At 47.1% G+C, this 19,050-nt stretch overlaps 2 protein-coding genes across 32 annotated transcripts in view; one reads left to right on the top strand and one right to left on the bottom strand.

Moving 5' to 3' along the window:
- Nucleotides 1–19,050, bottom strand: part of LOC137846090 (E3 ubiquitin-protein ligase TRIM39-like) — a 284,383-nt gene that overhangs the window by 146,347 nt on the left and 118,986 nt on the right. The window lies entirely within an intron of this gene.
- The window catches only part of LOC137846083 (uncharacterized), a 229,167-nt gene continuing 213,075 nt past the window's right edge, over nt 2,959–19,050 (top strand). For 8 of the 28 annotated variants that reach the window (XM_068663728.1, XM_068663718.1, XM_068663709.1 and 5 more), the window contains exons 1-14: nt 2,959–3,076; nt 6,438–6,566; nt 6,656–6,895; nt 9,876–9,998; nt 10,604–10,660; nt 11,136–11,198; nt 11,859–11,915; nt 12,195–12,251; nt 13,966–14,088; nt 14,694–14,750; nt 15,226–15,288; nt 15,949–16,005; nt 16,285–16,341; nt 18,056–18,178. In XM_068663728.1, coding sequence (XP_068519829.1) covers nt 6,859–6,895; nt 9,876–9,998; nt 10,604–10,660; nt 11,136–11,198; nt 11,859–11,915; nt 12,195–12,251; nt 13,966–14,088; nt 14,694–14,750; nt 15,226–15,288; nt 15,949–16,005; nt 16,285–16,341; nt 18,056–18,178 — 874 coding nt within the window. In that variant the 5' untranslated portion in view covers nt 2,959–3,076; nt 6,438–6,566; nt 6,656–6,858. Of the gene's footprint in view, nt 3,077–3,674; nt 3,806–6,437; nt 6,567–6,655; nt 6,896–9,875; nt 9,999–10,603; nt 10,661–11,135; nt 11,199–11,858; nt 11,916–12,194; nt 12,252–13,965; nt 14,089–14,693; nt 14,751–15,225; nt 15,289–15,948; nt 16,006–16,284; nt 16,342–18,055; nt 18,179–19,050 lie in introns of those variants that run through there. The other 20 variants (XM_068663732.1, XM_068663727.1, XM_068663735.1 and 17 more) reach the window with 17 other exon arrangements.

Below are 19,050 nucleotides of genomic sequence, written 5' to 3'. Positions count from 1 at the left end.
CAACCTGATCATGGCAGTTTCTCAGGCACAGCTGTTCACAATCTATCCACTTCCTAATATAGAGGGAAACTCCTCCTTCCCTCTTATTCAGATTCAGGGAATCTTCATGTAAATAATATTTTTGGAGAAATCTTGCCATGGAATCCAATCCCATGTGAGGAAGATGGAGAGCACATTATATTCTCTGTGACTAGATGAAATGTTAGGCATTTTTGTAATTCTTGTCATTTGGAGGTCTAGTAATTTCATTTTCTGTGTTGAACATACTGGGAAAAACACAGATTCAGCTACTGCTGCCACATCTGCAGTCTTTTCAGAACTATAGGCGTGAAGTCCTTGTCTAGTATTATCTTTTATTTGCAATATGTGTTTCTAATCACTTGTAATGAACACAAGGTTATGAAATATTAAGTGTTGTTTGTTACTTACTCTTAGGAAAGAAGATTGAAGAATACCTGATGGCTGAGATTAGATCCAGTCCAAAGGAAATGAAATATTTACTGGATCATAAGTTTATAAGTATCCACCAACATCTCAGAACACACAATGATTGGAGGGCTGGAGCACATCTCCTGTGAAGAAAGGCCAGAAGAGCTGCGGTTGTTCAGCCTGGAGAAGGGAAGACTCTGGGGGGACCTCACTGCAGCCTTTCAATACTTAAAAGGGACTTATATAAAGGATGGGGAAGGACTCTTTACTTGGGTAGATAATGATAGGATAAAGGGAAATGGTCTTAAACTAAAAGAGGATAGGTTTAGACTAGACATTAGGAGGAAATTCTTCCCTCTAAGTGTAGTGAGGCACTGGAAGAGGTTGCCCAGAGAAGTTGTGGATGTTCCATCCCTGGAGGTATTCAAGGCTGGGCTTGAATACCTTGTGGTCTTGGGGCCTTGACCAACCCAATCTAGTGGGTGGCATCCCTGCCTATGGCAGGTGGGTTGGAGTTAAATGATTTTTAAGGCCCCTTCCAACACGAGACATTCTATGATTCTATGAACACAATTCCATCATTCTCCTTCAGTGTTGAAAACCCATATTAAGGCAGTTGCAAGCAGTGTGACATCCTTTGCCAGCAGGTGGTACCTTTCCTCAAGATTGTTTGTGTATTTTTGGTGTCTGCCAAAACCACAAAGAATAATCCATCTTGTGGACAGCCCTCCTGTATGCATGTGTGTCCCAGTCACTCTATCCTAGTATCTCCTTGATGATCATGCTTTGAACAACAACTTCAGAATGATCACCAACAGCAAATACACAAAACTCACTTTTCTGATAATAAGATTCTGTCCTTCTTTAAGGGCACAAACACAGGGAAGAAATCAAGTGGAAGAAATGGTGGCCCAGGGTGAACAGATGGCCTGGAAGGTGGATCCACTCATGACTGCGTCATAAGAATGAACGGGGTAAAGCATCAGTAACCTAAAACCTATCAAAATAATAATTGGTTCTCAACAACTACCCCACACCGAGAATTGTTCAAAACTCTGAAGGTATTGTTGCATTAAATTCACATATTAACACCTGCTATGGATTTTATCTTGTAAAACTATTTCTACTTCTCTAAAGGGTTAAAGGTCTTGAACAGAAAATTCTAGTGCCCTGGGTGGGGAGAGGGTTGTGGGAGGTTGTGGGAGGAGAAGCAAGTCAGGTTGGTATGAGGTTGCCAAATGTCCTGGTCTCAGCAGGTTTTTCTTCCTAGACATTTTTCTTCCTAGTAGCTGGTATGGTGCTGTGTTTTGGATTTAGGATGAGAAAAATGCTGATAATGTTTTTGTTGTTAAAGAGCAGTGCTTACACTGAATGAAGGAATTTTTTGTCTTCTCTGCCCATGGGCCATGCTGCCCTGCCCATGAAGAGGCTGTCAGTGCACAAGCAGCTGGGAGTGGACACAACTAGGACAGCTGACCCAAACTAAACAAAGGAATATTCCACGACATCATGTTGACCAATAAAATCATGGGACAGTTGTCTAAGGGGGCTGCCATTGCTTGGGGATTGGCTGAGCATCAGTCAGCTGGTGGTGAGCAATTGCATTGTGTGTCACTTGTTTTGTGTATTTTTTTTCCTTCATTCATTTATTTCTTATTAATGTTTATCTCAGCTCATGAGTTTTACATTTCTTTTTCCAGATTCTCTTCCCTATCCCACTGCGGGGCGGGGAGGGGGGGGGAGGGGGAAGGGAGCAAGCAACTGTCTATTGCTTCCCTGTCTGATGGACTAAACCACAACACAAGTTAATATTTCATAAAATTCCCATCAGAAGTCCATTAAAAAAAAAAAAATCTGGTAAGTACTACAAATGACTTTTGTACTTTAAATAGTTTATCAGGAGGAGTTATGATATAGCAATAAATACTAGTAGATTTCAGATAGGGCTATAAAACCTTATATATGTGGCCTCTTATCAGTTTCAATGGAGGACAATCTTCTGTTATTTACAGAAAACATTTAAAACATGGCTGTTGGCATAGGCAACACCTTCTTACACCTGATCCCTTATTCTGAATCTAAAAGGTTCCTTTCACCATTGAACATCCTACTGTGTTCTGTAAAGGCAACAATAGACAAAGGCAGATATGGCTCTACTTGGCCAACAGAGGCATCTCTAACAATGCATGACAAAAGAGCTCCTTTTCAAGAAAGTAAATTGTCTCCTACTGTGATATCATGGGGGTAGCCAACTCCTGAAAGTAGAGCTGTCTTTCTCTTAGTAACCAATTTGAACTATATAGGAGCCATTCATATGTTATCTGTACCAGAGGCACATTCAAGCTAATTAAGCACATACATCATGTATGTCCTGCAACCTTTCTTCCACAGATTACCTGCAGGCATTCCTTAAAAAGAACAACAACACTAAATGCCATTGAAGGGTAAGATTTACAAGGGTGGTAAAAATTCTTCTGCCAGTCAGTGAAAAGCCAAGTGCCAAGGTCTCAACATTTTTTTTAGAGCCCTCTTTCCTGTAACTGTGTAAAGTCCAAAGACACTGAAGGCTGCCCATATCTGTGCCATCACGCAGAAAGTGAAAGGCAGTCAGCGCAGAAGAGACAGACAAGATGAGGTTTCTCTGAAGGTACGTTATTGCATTTTTATATATATTCCCATTTATTATTTAAGAATTCATCCCTCTATTGTACTGTTCCCAGGAGAAAATCCCTAGTGTCCTAGCTTACCTTTGTTCTCCCTTTCTGTTTATGTAAAAATAAATAAATAAGTAGCTTAAAGGAATGCAGCTTTTGTTAATCATGTTAAAACATGTCCATTCTTTTCAACCAACTGGATTTCAAGACATTTCCAAATTTGGGTTTGAGAAATGTGTTCTGGGGTGAAAAGAAAGACAGCCAGAAGTACATGCAATTGCTATCATAAGTTATTCAGCCATGAGAAAAAGTAAAGTATGACAAGTCTTGTCTGAAAAATCAAATTGGGGTACAATTCTTAGCTCCATTTCTCACAAGAGATTTCTCCCTCCAAGTGCAAGTTCAACTTGTATAAAAGTTTCACTTGTTTAGAGTGGGTGTACTCTTCTGCAGAAGCAGACACTGTGCTTGAAACTGTGTTTCCGTAAAGTTACTTTCAGGTCTTCTTCTCAGCTGTTTGGGGAAATTTCTGTTGCTCTCAGAAGTACTGAGATGGGAAGAATCTTACCTCTGTGGTGCTCTTTCCCAGCATAGTAACTTTGGACATTTGTTCCCCTGAGAGAGGAGGACTTATGTCTCTGGGCCTGAGACTTAAAGATCCACTGCTGTGGCTGAGGATCCTTCCACTGAGGTTGAGTCAGTCCAAGTTCGTAGCTGCACAGGTATGAGGAGAACATGTTTCAGAGGGTGCCTTTCCTGGGACTGTGTGCAGAGCTTTGCATGCTTGAGCCAGCAAAGCCACTACCTCACCTGTGGGGGTGCAGTTTGTATCTCTACCGTGGGGGTCTGGCATCTTTTGGGAGGCCCTTGGTTACTGGAGAGACTTCCTTATGGGCTTGGCAGATCTGAGTCAGTACTCATTGAGACCCAGGACCTCATGTGGCATCTGATGAAGAAGAACAGGGACAGATGATGAAGGGCATCACCAACACCTCCCAGACACCAGAAATCCAGGACTCTGGAGGCTCCTCATCAAGGTTCCCCTTTCTTCTGCCGATAAAACCACACTCGTGGGCTGCTGTCTTGTGTCTTATGTGTTTGCTCATATGCACACATTGTACATTTCCATCACTTGTTCTTTAGATCAAGAAGTTTCTGATACTGCATCCTCTGGGACTTGCTGTCCTCTGGGACTGGCTTTCTTTAAAATTTGCCTTCCTATTGGATGCTGTAACTGGGTAGAGTACCATGCTGCCTTTACTGTTTAGCAAATGGATGCTACAATACATAAGTGGTACATTTTAGGAAATATCTCATGAAATCCACAGTTCCTGTCTCCCCTGCAGGTTGCATGGATAACACAAAGTACACATCAGGAATTCAGAGCTCAGACATGACATTGAGAAGGCATACACAAATACATTCACTTTCACAAACATATGAATGGATCTTTTCTCATTGTTAACACCACCACTTTCTCAATACCTTTGGCACATCCAAGGCAGTGACTCTGCTGACACCTATAGGTCCTTCCTGTAATTCACCAACTCTTGGATGAAATCCTTCTCTTCATTATTGCACTTTCCTAAGAAAGCCAAAGAGATGACAAGTACACAGCAACAGGAAAGATGAGAGAGAGAGAGAGAGAGAGAGACATGAAGAGCAGAGCACAGCAATCAGGCATGCCATGAGCAGAATTCCTCCTACATAACAAGCAGATCCATCACTATTTCTCCCTTCAGCTTGTTCAGAATGCTCTTCAGAGCACCTCCTTAGCTTGCTGCTCTGAATCTCCAATGGGACATACCTTTCTGCTTTAGCTGTGTAGTAGAATGTATCACCAGAACATGAGCTGTCAGTGTGCCCAGGTGACCAAGAAGGTCAATGGCATCCTGGTTTGTACCAGGAACAGTGTAGCCAGCAGGACCAAGGAGGTGATTGCCCCCTGTACTCAGCTCTGGTGTGGCCGTACCTCAAGTACTGTATTCAGTTTTGGGCCCCTCACTACAAGAAGGACATTGAGGCCCTGGAATGTGTCCAGAGAAGGGCTACAAAGTTGGTGAAGGTCCTGGAACACAAGTCCTATAAGGAGCAGCTGAGGAAACTGGGTTTGTTTAGTCTGGAGAAAAGGAAGCTCAGGGGAGACCTTATTGCTCTCTACAATGACTTGAAAGGAAGTTGTGGGGAGCTGGGAGTCAGCCTCTTCTCACAGGTGACTAATGGTAGGACTAGAAGGAATGGCCTCAAGTTGCTCCAGGGGAGGTTTAAATTGGAAATTCAGAGAAATGTATTCTCAAAAACAGCAGTCAGGCATTGGATTGTGTTGCCCAGGGAAGTGGTAGAGTTACTATCCCTGGGGTGTTTTAAGGAAAGGCTGGGCTTGACTCTTAAGGATGTGGTTTAGTGGGTGACATTGGTAGTAGGGTGATGATTGGACCAGATGATCCCAGAGGTCTTTTCCAACCCTAATGATTCTATGAATCTACGAATACACAGAGACAATCACCTCCCAGGTCCTGCTAGCTACACTGTTCTTGTTTGGATATCAGGAAAAGGTTCTTCACTGAGAGGGTGGTTGCACACTGGAACAGTATGTCATGGCACCAAGCCTGTTGATGTTGTTGAAGTGTTTGGACTATGCTCTCAGTCATATGACCTGAAGTTTTGGATAGACTTATGTAAAGCCAGGATTTGGACTCGATGATCCTTGTGGGTCCCTTCCAACTCAGGATATTTTATGATTCTATAATTCTATACAAGCCAGGATGCCATTGGCCTTCTTGGCCACCTGGGCACACTGCCAGTTCATGTTCAGGTGAGCATTGACCAACACACCCAGATCCTTTTCCTCTGCATAACTTTCCAGCCTCTCTTCCCAAGGCCTGTAGCACTGCATGGGGTTGTTGTGGCCAAAGTGTAGGACACAGGACTTAGCCATGTTGGACCTCATTCCATTGGCTCTGCACATCAATCCAACCTGTTTGGGTCCCTCCCCAGGGCCTTTTTACCCTCTTGCATACTAACAATTCCCCCCAACTTGGTGTATGCAAGTTTATTGAAGGTGCACTCAATTCCCTCATCCAAGTCATCAATAGAGATATTAAAGTGGATCGGCCCCAACACTGACCCCTGGGGAATACCACTGGTGGCTAGTCACCAGCTGGATTTCACTTCATTCACCACCACCCTCTTTGCCCAGCCATCCTGCCAGTTTTTAACCGAGCAAAGAGTGTACCTGTCCAAGCCATTGGCTGCAAGTTTCTCCAGGAGAATACTGTGGGAGACTGTGTATTCATGTCTTTTCTGAAGTCTAAGTAGATTATGTCAGCAGCCTTTTCCTCATCTACCATTTAGGTCACCTGGTCATAGAAGGAGATGAGGCAGGACTTGGCCGTCATTAACCCGCGTTGAATGGGCATGATGCCTCGGTTTTCCTGCATACACTGCATGATTGCATTCAAGAGGACCTTTCCTGGCACCAAGGTCAGACTGACAGATCCGTAGTTCCCCAGGTCCTCCTTACAACTCTTCTTATAGATGGGCATCACATTAGCAAGTTTCCAATCCCCCAGAACCTCTCCAGATGACCATGACCACTGACAGATGATGGAAAGCTTTTGAAGTGCTTCTACATTTGAAGTGTTTCTACACCAATGCATACAGCATGAGGAACAAAGCAGAGAAGCTAGAAGTCTTGGCCCAGTCCCAGAGCTACGATATCATCATATAAGCAAAACCTAGTGGGATGAGTCCTGTGGCTGGTGTGTTACAATAGATGGTTACAGGCACTTTAGGAGGAACAGGCAGGACAGGTGAGTTGGGAGGGGTGGCACTGGGTGGAGCTTGCAGTTGGCAATGAAAAAGTTGAGTACCTCTGGGTAAGGATTAAGGGACAAACAAATAAAGGGGATGTTGTCGTGGGAGTCTGTTACAGACCACCCAGACAGGATGATGACACCAATGATTTTTTCTCTGAGGAACTAAGAGATACCTTAAGATCAACTCCTCCTGTCCTTATGGGGGACTTCAACTTGCCAGATATTAACTGGGAATATCACATGGCCAACACGAGCAGGTCCAGGAGGTTCTTAAAGTACCTAGATGATAACTTCTTGGTGCACGTGCTAAGGGAGCCAACTAGGAAAGGTGCCCTCCTAGATCTGTTGCTTGAGAACAGAGAGGGTCTTGTGGGTGACATGGCAATTGTCGGCCATCTTGGTCATAGTGCCCATGAAGCAGTTGAGTTTAAGATTTTTTGGTGAGAGGAGGAAAACTGCCACCAAAACGTGAATCCTGGATATGGGGAGAGAAGAATTCTGGCTGCTCAGGGAACTCATTAATAAGGTCTCCTGGGAAACTGCTTTTGAAGGTGTTGGTGTCCATCAGTACTGGTCAGTCTTTAAGCACTGTCTTCTAAAAGCATGGGATCAGGCAATTCCAAAATATTGGAAGTCAAGCAGGAGGGGCAGAAGACTGGCTTGGCGGATCAGGGATCTTCTTCTGGAACTTAGGCACAAAAAGAAAGTGTATGGCTGCTGGAAGCAGGGTCAGGAAACATTGAAATACTATAGGGATGCTGTTCACCTTAGTAGGGCTTTTGTGTGGCCAAAGCCCAATTAGTGTTGAAGTTGGCCAGGACTGTGGAAGACAATAAAAAGGGCTTTTTAAAATATGTGAACAGAAAAAGGGGGAGCAGAAGAAACACAGGTCCACTACTTGATGGGGAAGGTCACCTTGCAAAAAAGGGCATAGGTCTGCTTCCAATGTGTTCTACTCCCAGTCTCTCCTCATGTCTGTTGATAAAGATATTAAACATTAGCAGTACCAGGACCAGTACTAGGACAGGTCCCTGAGGGACACCACTTATCACTGGCTTCCACTTGGACATTGAGCCATTGACCACCATTCTCTGCATGTAACCTTCAAGCCAGTTCCTTATCCACTGAACAGTCCACCATCCATATTTCTCCAATTTGGAGACAAGGAAGTCATATGGAACCATGTCAAGTCCTTACAGATGTCCAGGTAGATGGCATCAGTCTTCCCTTGTCAACTGATGCAGTCATTCCATCATATAAAGCCACCAAATTGCTCATGCACAATTTGCCCTTGTTGAAACCATGCTGGCTGTCTCAGATCACGTCTTTGTCTTTTATGTGCCTTGACATTGTTTCCAGGAAGATCTTTTCCATGATCTTCACAGGCACAGAGATGAGGCTCACGGGCCTGTAGTTCCCTGGGTCCTCCTTTCTACCCTTTTTGAAAATGGGAGTAATGTTTCCCTTTTTCCTGTCACCGTGGACTTTACCTGACTGCCAGGACTTCAAATATGATGAAGAGAGGTTTGGCAACTACATCAGCTAGTTCCTTCAGGACCCTGGGATGCATGTCATCAGGCCCCATAGATACTTATTTAGTTTCATCAAGTGGTCTCAAACCTGCTCTTCACTTACAGTGGGTGGGACTTTGCTCTCTCAGCCTCCATCTGTGGGTTCAGGGAAACAAGAGATGTGCAAAGCCTGACTATCAGTGAAGAATGAGGCAAAGAAGTTGTTGAGTGTTTCAGCCTTCTCCATTTCTGTCATTACCAGTTCACCCTTCATCAGAGGGGGTACAATCTCCTTGGCCTTTCTTTTCTGAGCAATGTACCTCTAGAATCCTTTCCTTTTCTTTGCATCCCTTGTCAAGCTCAGTTCCATCCGTGCCTTGGCTTTCCTTATACCATCCCTGCACATCCAGACCGTATCCATATAATCTTCCCAGGCTGCATGTCCCTGCTTCCACTGCATGTCAATTTCCTTTCTGAACCTCAGTTTGACCAACAGGTCCTTGCTCAGCCACCATGGCTGTCTGCTACATCCACCTGCTCCACTGTGGGCTGTGTTTGTACATGTCCTGATTCTTCTGGACGGGTAGGACATGTCAAAATACGAGGAACCTGTGGAGGTCTGCCATGCTAAAGGCCACCCCTAGCCTTGTGAAAACATGACATTTGGAAAGACCATAGTAAGGCTTCCCTACCTGCCATCTTCAGTACACACCACATCCCCTCTCTGTGTTGAGCTTCCCCAGGGCACAAGTCAGGAATGACAATACCCCTGAAGAGATCCCATGAGGGGTTGACAAACCCTCAGGGAAGGACCACCTGCCAAAAAAGAACAACAAAGGCAAGGAAGAGCTCTAGCTCCTGAAGGCATAACAGGTGAAAGACAAGTGTCAGATATTTCTGGACACCAGCAGAAGCTGCCTAACAAAGGGTGAATTCTTTGGCAGCCTTGACACAGATGCCAAGGTGAATTTGACCTCTTCAATTTGTCTCTCCTTTTCACCATCCCACACATTGCCCTTTCCAAAGGCCTGGAGGAATTTCTTTATCGTATCCTGAAAACCCATACAGCTGTCCTGGAACGCTCATGGTGACTAGCAGAAGGGCAGAAGGGTGTCTAGTGGATCAGAATGCAAGGCAAGGCCAGCTGTAGGTCACAGCAGGACAGAACAGGGCAGATTGGGCTGTGAACACATCAACATCACATTGCCCCTGACATGGAGGGCAAGTTCATTTCCAAACTCTATTCTTTCCAGGAGAGCTTTTTTGAGGGACACACTCTTTCCTCTTTCCTCGGGGAAGGACTGTGATGGCAATATCTGCAATCTGTAACATGTCCATTGCTTTTGTTTGAAAGGAGGAGGTAATGGGGTATGACGCAATTCCAGTGAGGTTCACTAAATAGTGAGAAGATAGAGTGTTCGTAGATAATGACGTACCACGGTGTAGTGGTTTCTTTTATTCAGGCTTCACACTTATAGGAGAACAATCCTTCCACCAAAGAAGACAAGTCCACACCCATGAGGGAGAAGAGGAGCACTACTCCAAGCTGACCAAGGGGGAAGGAAATCCAGAAAGTCTGCAAAGAGGTAACCAGGAGTGACAGAGTACCCATCTCTACAATGCTGAGTCCTCACCCTGACAGTAGCCCTGCTCCTTATGTCAGGGCTACTTGCCATCTCCACAGAGATTTCTTTGCAGTCTACAAGGGGAGGGAAGGGTCGGTAGGGGACGCGGGGAGGGGAAGTCCCCTTCTCTCAGTTCTGCAGGTCCTATTTTCCTCTTCCCATACTAACTGTAGCTGGAACAATGTGCTACCACCTCCGCCACACACGACCAAGCACAAACACAAGCACAAGCACACAGACACAAAAAGTGTCATGCGTTGGAGAATTCCTCAGTTTCCTTTCATTTGGAAATGAAAGGAAACTTCCTTCACAAGGAAGCCCGCAGTCTTCCTTGGGAACATCCCGGCTGGGATGGATGACTGCAGAGAGAACTGCACCCGTGTGGGCTCTTCTCCTGTGAGCAACTTACCCACAGATGATCTTTCAGTCCACAGCAGAAGGACTTTGGGAAGGGATGTTTTATTTTTTTCCCAAAAAACTGTGCATATCATTTCATGTGTTTCCTTAGGGAAAGGTCTTTGCTAAATTTCCTCTTTTCTGTCTGTTCATTCTAAAATTCTGTCCAGGAGACAAGAAAATGTCTCAGAGCTTTCAAGGCCTTAGGATGAAATTTGAGTCTTCAAGTAAGTATGCTGGATCCCATTCCTCTTGCCCGCGGTCTTCCTTGGGAACATCCCGGGTGGGATGGATGACTGCAGAGAGAAATGCACCCATGTGGGCGCTACTCCTCTGAGCAACTTACCCAAAGAAGATCTTCCAGTCCACAACAGAAGTCTTGGACTCTGGGAAGGGATTAATTTGATCCTAGGGCCACACCTCTTTAAGGTTAAGCACGTCCTTCTACAGCAGAGTGTATTGTTGTGTTTGGGAGAGGAAGACTTTCAAACAATGGGCTCAGAGGAAGATGATGCTGATGGGGGACGTGAGGGGGGAGGGTGTTAACAGGTCATTGTGAGATTTCCCTCCACTGCTGTATGGTAAGGAGGACTGTCTCAACCCTTTGTGGAACTTCCCTGTGACGACGAGGGCAAGGCACCAGGCCAGGTCTTCCTCTGCTAAGGGAAGCAATGGAATATTTTCACCCTACACTCTTTGCAGGTACTAGCTCTGCAGCTCCTCAGCTGGCAGTCCCAGGCAGAAGAACGAAAACTCCCCATGCCGGTGAGAGCCTGTCCTCATGCATTCTGTCTGGTGGCAAAGGCAGGCAGAGAGGCTAGGAGCAGTGCTCTTGTCTTGGGATGAATTAGAAGATCATTGCTGGGTCCATTCCTGTGCCTCCCAGAGTCCCATCCTTTCTCAGAGCCCCACATGTGGCTCCACAGTTTATTCTTCAGAGCTGGGAAGGTGTCCAGTGCAGCCAGCTTTCTCAGAAGCAGCATCTTCATAAGGGCTTGTCCCGAGATTTCCACCTCTCTGGCTACACTTTGAGAGAGGTGGTGTCTCCCCTGTGCAATGCAGACAGTTCTACCTTGGTGGGCACACAGGGCTCGGGCATCCTCAGCCCATCCCAAATGTGTTTTTCCACATGCTGCTATTTCTGGGCAGGTAGCTGTTGTGGGACATGCAAATAGGTGGAACCTGTGGAGGTCTGTCATGCCTAAGGGAGCACCCTGGTATCATGAAACTGCTGCTCTTAGAAAGAGCTGGCAACTGCATTATACTCTCCCTGAGTAGCCAGTCCCTTCTTCCTCTAGACATAAACTCTCTTTTTCCCCCAGATTTTTCCCAAAAAGCTGTGCATATCATTTCTTCTACTTCCTTAGGAGAAGGTCTTTGCTAAATTTCCTCTTTTCTGTCTTTTCAAATGAATACAATGCCCAGGACACAAGGAAACATCTTTGACGGTCCAAGACCTTGGAATGGATTTTGAGCCTTCAGGTAAGTATGCCGGATCCCCTTCCTCTTGCCCGCGGTCTTCCTTGGGAACATCCCGGGTGGGATGGATGACTGCAGAGAGAACTGCACCCATGTGGGCTCTTCTCCTGTGAGCAACTTACCCACAGAAGATCTTCCAGTCCACAGCAGATGGCTTACACTTTGGGAAGGGATGTGTTTTTTTCCCCCAAATACTGTGCATATCATTTTGTGTGTTTCCTTAGGGAAAGGTCTTTGCTAAAATTCCTCTTTTCTGTCTTTTCATTTAAATATCCTGTCCAGGAGGCAAGAAAATGTCTCCGAGCGTTCAAGAAACGAGGATGAATTTTGTGCCTTCAAGTAAGTACGCAGGATCCCATTCCTCTTGCTCATGGTCCTCCTTGGGAGAATCTTGGATTGGAGAGAAGTGACCCCCTGTGGAGGTCGACTCCACTGAGCAAGCTTCAACAGAACCCTTCCACATCAGACCAGAAGGCATGGCCTTCAGGAAAGATGGATTTGTTCCCAGGGCCACACCTCTTTAACATCAGGCATGTCCTTCTCCATCAGAGAGCATTGCTGTTGTTGGGAGCAGAAGGCTTTCAAACAATGGGCTCAAAGGAAGATGCTGCTGATGGGGGAGGAGGTGAAGGGGTGAACAGGTCATTGTTAGATTTCCCTCCAGTGCTGTACGGTAAGGGTGGACATTCATACCTACAGTGCTGTATAGTAAGCACTGGATATTCTTCACCTCAACTCTCTTGCGGGTGGCAGCTTTGCAGCTCCTCAGCTGGAAGTGCCAGGTGGAAATAAGACAACTCCCCATGCACATAGGAGCCTGGCTTCATGCATGCTGTCTGGAGGCAACAGGAAGTGGAGGGGCTGGGACAAGTGCTCTTGTCTTGGGATGAATTAGAAGGGCAGTGTTGGGTCAGTTCCTCTCCCTCCTAGGGTCCCATCTTACCTCGTGGGGCTCCACAGCCTATTCTTCAGAGCTGGGAAGGTGTCGTCCAGTACATTGAACTTTCTCAGAAAAGATATCTTCATAAGGGCTTCTCAAGACATTTCCACCTCTTTGGCTACACTCTGGGAGAGGTCACGTCTCCCCTGTCCAATGCAAATAGCACCAGCTCTGTGGGCACACAGGGCTCGGGCATCCTCAGCCCCCTCCTGGCTGTATTTTTGCACTTGCTGCTCCTTCTTGGCTGGCAGCTGGTGTGAGGTACTGCCAGATACGTGGGACCTGTGGAGGTCTGTCATGCTAAAGATCGACCTCAGCCTTGGGAAACCGTTGACTTGGAAAGAGTACAGTAAGCCTTCCCTATCAGCTGTTCCGAGCACACAACTGCATCCCCCCTTGGTGTTCAGCTTCCTGTGGGCATGAGTCAGGAATGACCATGAACCTGGAGAACACCCATGGGAGGATGACAGACCCTCAGAGAAGGACTACCCGTGAAAAAGGAACACCAAAGGCAAGGAAGAGCTCTAGCTCCTGAAGGCATAACAGGTGAAAGACAAGTGTCAGATATTCCTGGACACCAGCAGAAGCTGTCTAACAATGGGTGAATTATTTGGTAGCCTTGGCACAGATACCTGGTGATTCTGACTTCTTCTCTTTGTTTCTTTCACCGTCCCACATTACGTGCCTCCCAAAGGCCTGGAATAATTTCCTTATTGTACGCTGCAAACCCATGCAGATCTCTTGGGCAGCATGTGGTGTCTTTAAGAAGGCTGTCTATAATAACACTCTGCAAGCTAAGCCAGCCGTCAGACCAGCTGCCAGACTGCACTGAATCCCATCCTCCCTGGCACAGAGGGCAAGTTTTTTCCTGCCTTTGTCCTCCCCACGAGACCTGCGTCCAAAGTCACACTCTTAGCTCAAGGAGGACCTAGTATTACTGAGACCTGCGTCCTCACGCATGGCCGTTGCTTTTGCTTGAAAACACTTGTTAGTTTGCCTGGTGTTTTTTTGTTTATTTGTTTCTTTTCATTCCTTGTAGTTTCACACCGTGGACAGGAGATGCTTCTGGCTGTGGATAAGGGTTTACCTAGGTTCTATGCTTTCTTTTTTCAGGCGTCACCCTCAAAGGAGAACAATCCTTCCACCAAGGAAGACAAATGCATTCCCATGAGGGAGAACAGGAGCACTACTCCAAGCTGACCAAGGGGGAAGGAAATCCAGAAAGTCTGCAAAGAGGTAACCAGGAGTGACAGAGTACCCATCTCTACAACGCTGAGTCCTCACCCTGACAGTAGCCCTGCTCCTTATGTCAGGGCTACTTGCCATCTCCACAGAGATTTCTTTGCAGTCTACAAGGGGAGGGAAGGGTCGGTAGGGGACGCGGGGAGGGGAAGTCCCCTTCTCTCAGTTCTGCAGGTCCTATTTTCCTCTTCCCATACTAACTGTAGCTGGAACAATGTGCTACCACCTCCGCCACACACGACCAAGCACAAACACAAGCACAAGCACACAGACACAAAAAGTGTCATGCGTTGGAGAATTCCTCAGTTTCCTTTCATTTGGAAATGAAAGGAAACTTCCTTCACAAGGAAGCCCGCAGTCTTCCTTGGGAACATCCCGGCTGGGATGGATGACTGCAGAGAGAACTGCACCCGTGTGGGCTCTTCTCCTGTGAGCAACTTACCCACAGATGATCTTTCAGTCCACAGCAGAAGGACTTTGGGAAGGGATGTTTTATTTTTTTCCCAAAAAACTGTGCATATCATTTCATGTGTTTCCTTAGGGAAAGGTCTTTGCTAAATTTCCTCTTTTCTGTCTGTTCATTCTAAAATTCTGTCCAGGAGACAAGAAAATGTCTCAGAGCTTTCAAGGCCTTAGGATGAAATTTGAGTCTTCAAGTAAGTATGCTGGATCCCATTCCTCTTGCCCGCGGTCTTCCTTGGGAACATCCCGGGTGGGATGGATGACTGCAGAGAGAAATGCACCCATGTGGGCGCTACTCCTCTGAGCAACTTACCCAAAGAAGATCTTCCAGTCCACAACAGAAGTCTTGGACTCTGGGAAGGGATTAATTTGATCCTAGGGCCACACCTCTTTAAGGTTAAGCACGTCCTTCTACAGCAGAGTGTATTGTTGTGTTTGGGAGAGGAAGACTTTCAAACAATGGGCTCAGAGGAAGATGATGCTGATGGGGGACGTGAGGGGGGAGGGTGTTAACAGGTCATTGTGAGATTTCCCTCCACTGCTGTATGGTAAGGAGGACTGTCTCAACCCTTTGTGGAACTTCCCTGTGACGACGAGGGCAAGGCACCAGGCCAGGTCTTCCTCTGCTAAGGGAAGCAATGGAATATTTTCACCCTACACTCTTTGCAGGTACTAGCTCTGCAGCTCCTCAGCTGGCAGTCCCAGGCAGAAGAACGAAAACTCCCCATGCCGGTGAGAGCCTGTCCTCATGCATTCTGTCTGGTGGCAAAGGCAGGCAGAGAGGCTAGGAGCAGTGCTCTTGTCTTGGGATGAATTAGAAGATCATTGCTGGGTCCATTCCTGTGCCTCCCAGAGTCCCATCCTTTCTCAGAGCCCCACATGTGGCTCCACAGTTTATTCTTCAGAGCTGGGAAGGTGTCCAGTGCAGCCAGCTTTCTCAGAAGCAGCATCTTCATAAGGGCTTGTCCCGAGATTTCCACCTCTCTGGCTACACTTTGAGAGAGGTGGTGTCTCCCCTGTGCAATGCAGACAGTTCTACCTTGGTGGGCACACAGGGCTCGGGCATCCTCAGCCCATCCCAAATGTGTTTTTCCACATGCTGCTATTTCTGGGCAGGTAGCTGTTGTGGGACATGCAAATAGGTGGAACCTGTGGAGGTCTGTCATGCCTAAGGGAGCACCCTGGTATCATGAAACTGCTGCTCTTAGAAAGAGCTGGCAACTGCATTATACTCTCCCTGAGTAGCCAGTCCCTTCTTCCTCTAGACATAAACTCTCTTTTTCCCCCAGATTTTTCCCAAAAAGCTGTGCATATCATTTCTTCTACTTCCTTAGGAGAAGGTCTTTGCTAAATTTCCTCTTTTCTGTCTTTTCAAATGAATACAATGCCCAGGACACAAGGAAACATCTTTGACGGTCCAAGACCTTGGAATGGATTTTGAGCCTTCAGGTAAGTATGCCGGATCCCCTTCCTCTTGCCCGCGGTCTTCCTTGGGAACATCCCGGGTGGGATGGATGACTGCAGAGAGAACTGCACCCATGTGGGCTCTTCTCCTGTGAGCAACTTACCCACAGAAGATCTTCCAGTCCACAGCAGATGGCTTACACTTTGGGAAGGGATGTGTTTTTTTCCCCCAAATACTGTGCATATCATTTTGTGTGTTTCCTTAGGGAAAGGTCTTTGCTAAAATTCCTCTTTTCTGTCTTTTCATTTAAATATCCTGTCCAGGAGGCAAGAAAATGTCTCCGAGCGTTCAAGAAACGAGGATGAATTTTGTGCCTTCAAGTAAGTACGCAGGATCCCATTCCTCTTGCTCATGGTCCTCCTTGGGAGAATCTTGGATTGGAGAGAAGTGACCCCCTGTGGAGGTCGACTCCACTGAGCAAGCTTCAACAGAACCCTTCCACATCAGACCAGAAGGCATGGCCTTCAGGAAAGATGGATTTGTTCCCAGGGCCACACCTCTTTAACATCAGGCATGTCCTTCTCCATCAGAGAGCATTGCTGTTGTTGGGAGCAGAAGGCTTTCAAACAATGGGCTCAAAGGAAGATGCTGCTGATGGGGGAGGAGGTGAAGGGGTGAACAGGTCATTGTTAGATTTCCCTCCAGTGCTGTACGGTAAGGGTGGACATTCATACCTACAGTGCTGTATAGTAAGCACTGGATATTCTTCACCTCAACTCTCTTGCGGGTGGCAGCTTTGCAGCTCCTCAGCTGGAAGTGCCAGGTGGAAATAAGACAACTCCCCATGCACATAGGAGCCTGGCTTCATGCATGCTGTCTGGAGGCAACAGGAAGTGGAGGGGCTGGGACAAGTGCTCTTGTCTTGGGATGAATTAGAAGGGCAGTGTTGGGTCAGTTCCTCTCCCTCCTAGGGTCCCATCTTACCTCGTGGGGCTCCACAGCCTATTCTTCAGAGCTGGGAAGGTGTCGTCCAGTACATTGAACTTTCTCAGAAAAGATATCTTCATAAGGGCTTCTCAAGACATTTCCACCTCTTTGGCTACACTCTGGGAGAGGTCACGTCTCCCCTGTCCAATGCAAATAGCACCAGCTCTGTGGGCACACAGGGCTCGGGCATCCTCAGCCCCCTCCTGGCTGTATTTTTGCACTTGCTGCTCCTTCTTGGCTGGCAGCTGGTGTGAGGTACTGCCAGATACGTGGGACCTGTGGAGGTCTGTCATGCTAAAGATCGACCTCAGCCTTGGGAAACCGTTGACTTGGAAAGAGTACAGTAAGCCTTCCCTATCAGCTGTTCCGAGCACACAACTGCATCCCCCCTTGGTGTTCAGCTTCCTGTGGGCATGAGTCAGGAATGACCATGAACCTGGAGAACACCCATGGGAGGATGACAGACCCTCAGAGAAGGACTACCCGTGAAAAAGGAACACCAAAGGCAAGGAAGAGCTCTAGCTCCTGAAGGCATAACAGGTGAAAGACAAGTGTCAGATATTCCTGGACACCAGCAGAAGCTGTCTAACAATGGGTGAATTATTTGGTAGCCTTGGCACAGATACCTGGTGATTCTGACTTCTTCTCTTTGTTTCTTTCACCGTCCCACATTACGTGCCTCCCAAAGGCCTGGAATAATTTCCTTATTGTACGCTGCAAACCCATGCAGATCTCTTGGGCAGCATGTGGTGTCTTTAAGAAGGCTGTCTATAATAACACTCTGCAAGCTAAGCCAGCCGTCAGACCAGCTGCCAGACTGCACTGAATCCCATCCTCCCTGGCACAGAGGGCAAGTTTTTTCCTGCCTTTGTCCTCCCCACGAGACCTGCGTCCAAAGTCACACTCTTAGCTCAAGGAGGACCTAGTATTACTGAGACCTGCGTCCTCACGCATGGCCGTTGCTTTTGCTTGAAAACACTTGTTAGTTTGCCTGGTGTTTTTTTGTTTATTTGTTTCTTTTCATTCCTTGTAGTTTCACACCGTGGACAGGAGATGCTTCTGGCTGTGGATAAGGGTTTACCTAGGTTCTATGCTTTCTTTTTTCAGGCGTCACCCTCAAAGGAGAACAATCCTTCCACCAAGGAAGACAAATGCATTCCCATGAGGGAGAACAGGAGCACTACTCCAAGCTGACCAAGGGGGAAGGAAATCCAGAAAGTCTGCAAAGAGGTAACCAGGAGTGACAGAGTACCCATCTCTACAACGCTGAGTCCTCACCCTGACAGTAGCCCTGCTCCTTATGTCAGGGCTACTTGCCATCTCCACAGAGATTTCTTTGCAGTCTACAAGGGGAGGGAAGGGTCGGTAGGGGACGCGGGGAGGGGAAGTCCCCTTCTCTCAGTTCTGCAGGTCCTATTTTCCTCTTCCCATACTAACTGTAGCTGGAACAATGTGCTACCACCTCCGCCACACACGACCAAGCACAAACACAAGCACAAGCACACAGACACAAAAAGTGTCATGCGTTGGAGAATTCCTCAGTTTCCTTTCATTTGCAATTGGGATTAACACTGGCCCAGCTCCCAGATGCCTGTGGGCTTGCCCCACTGCAGCAGGGCTGGAGATGCACACCTGACCTCTCCTGTCTTGGAAGAGTTCAGAACCCACTCAACAGAAGCCCAGACACATCTGCTCGGACCTCAGGGTAGACCCTGGATTCAGCAGCAGACACTGCTAGAGACTTTCCAAGTTCTCTCTTCCCACGCTGAACAGCTATGTCACTTGGTGAAAAAGGCAAAAACCTAAGTCCCAATCCAAGGCTGGACAAATGCAACAAACTCCTCCAGAACCTTCCAGGGCATGAAGGCGAGTTGCCTTTTACCTGCTGAGCGGAGACGGGAGAAAGCAAAGCAATCCCTATGTGGCTTGGGAGGAGTGGAAGGGTCAGAATGTGCTCCCTGAAACCTTCCCAGCAAAGACCATGGGATGCTGCACTTGGGCTGTGAGGCAGTTCATACGGGTTCTGGGGCAGTTTAGACAGCCTCGTGGCCCTGAGAGCATGAGTAGGGCTCCGCAGCAGGATACATCGGTGCAAACCTACA

Source organism: Anas acuta, chromosome 30 (genome assembly GCF_963932015.1).
Source record: "Anas acuta chromosome 30, bAnaAcu1.1, whole genome shotgun sequence".
NCBI classification, from domain to species: domain Eukaryota; kingdom Metazoa; phylum Chordata; class Aves; order Anseriformes; family Anatidae; genus Anas; species Anas acuta.
This window is presented reverse-complemented; position numbering and strand designations above follow the sequence as displayed.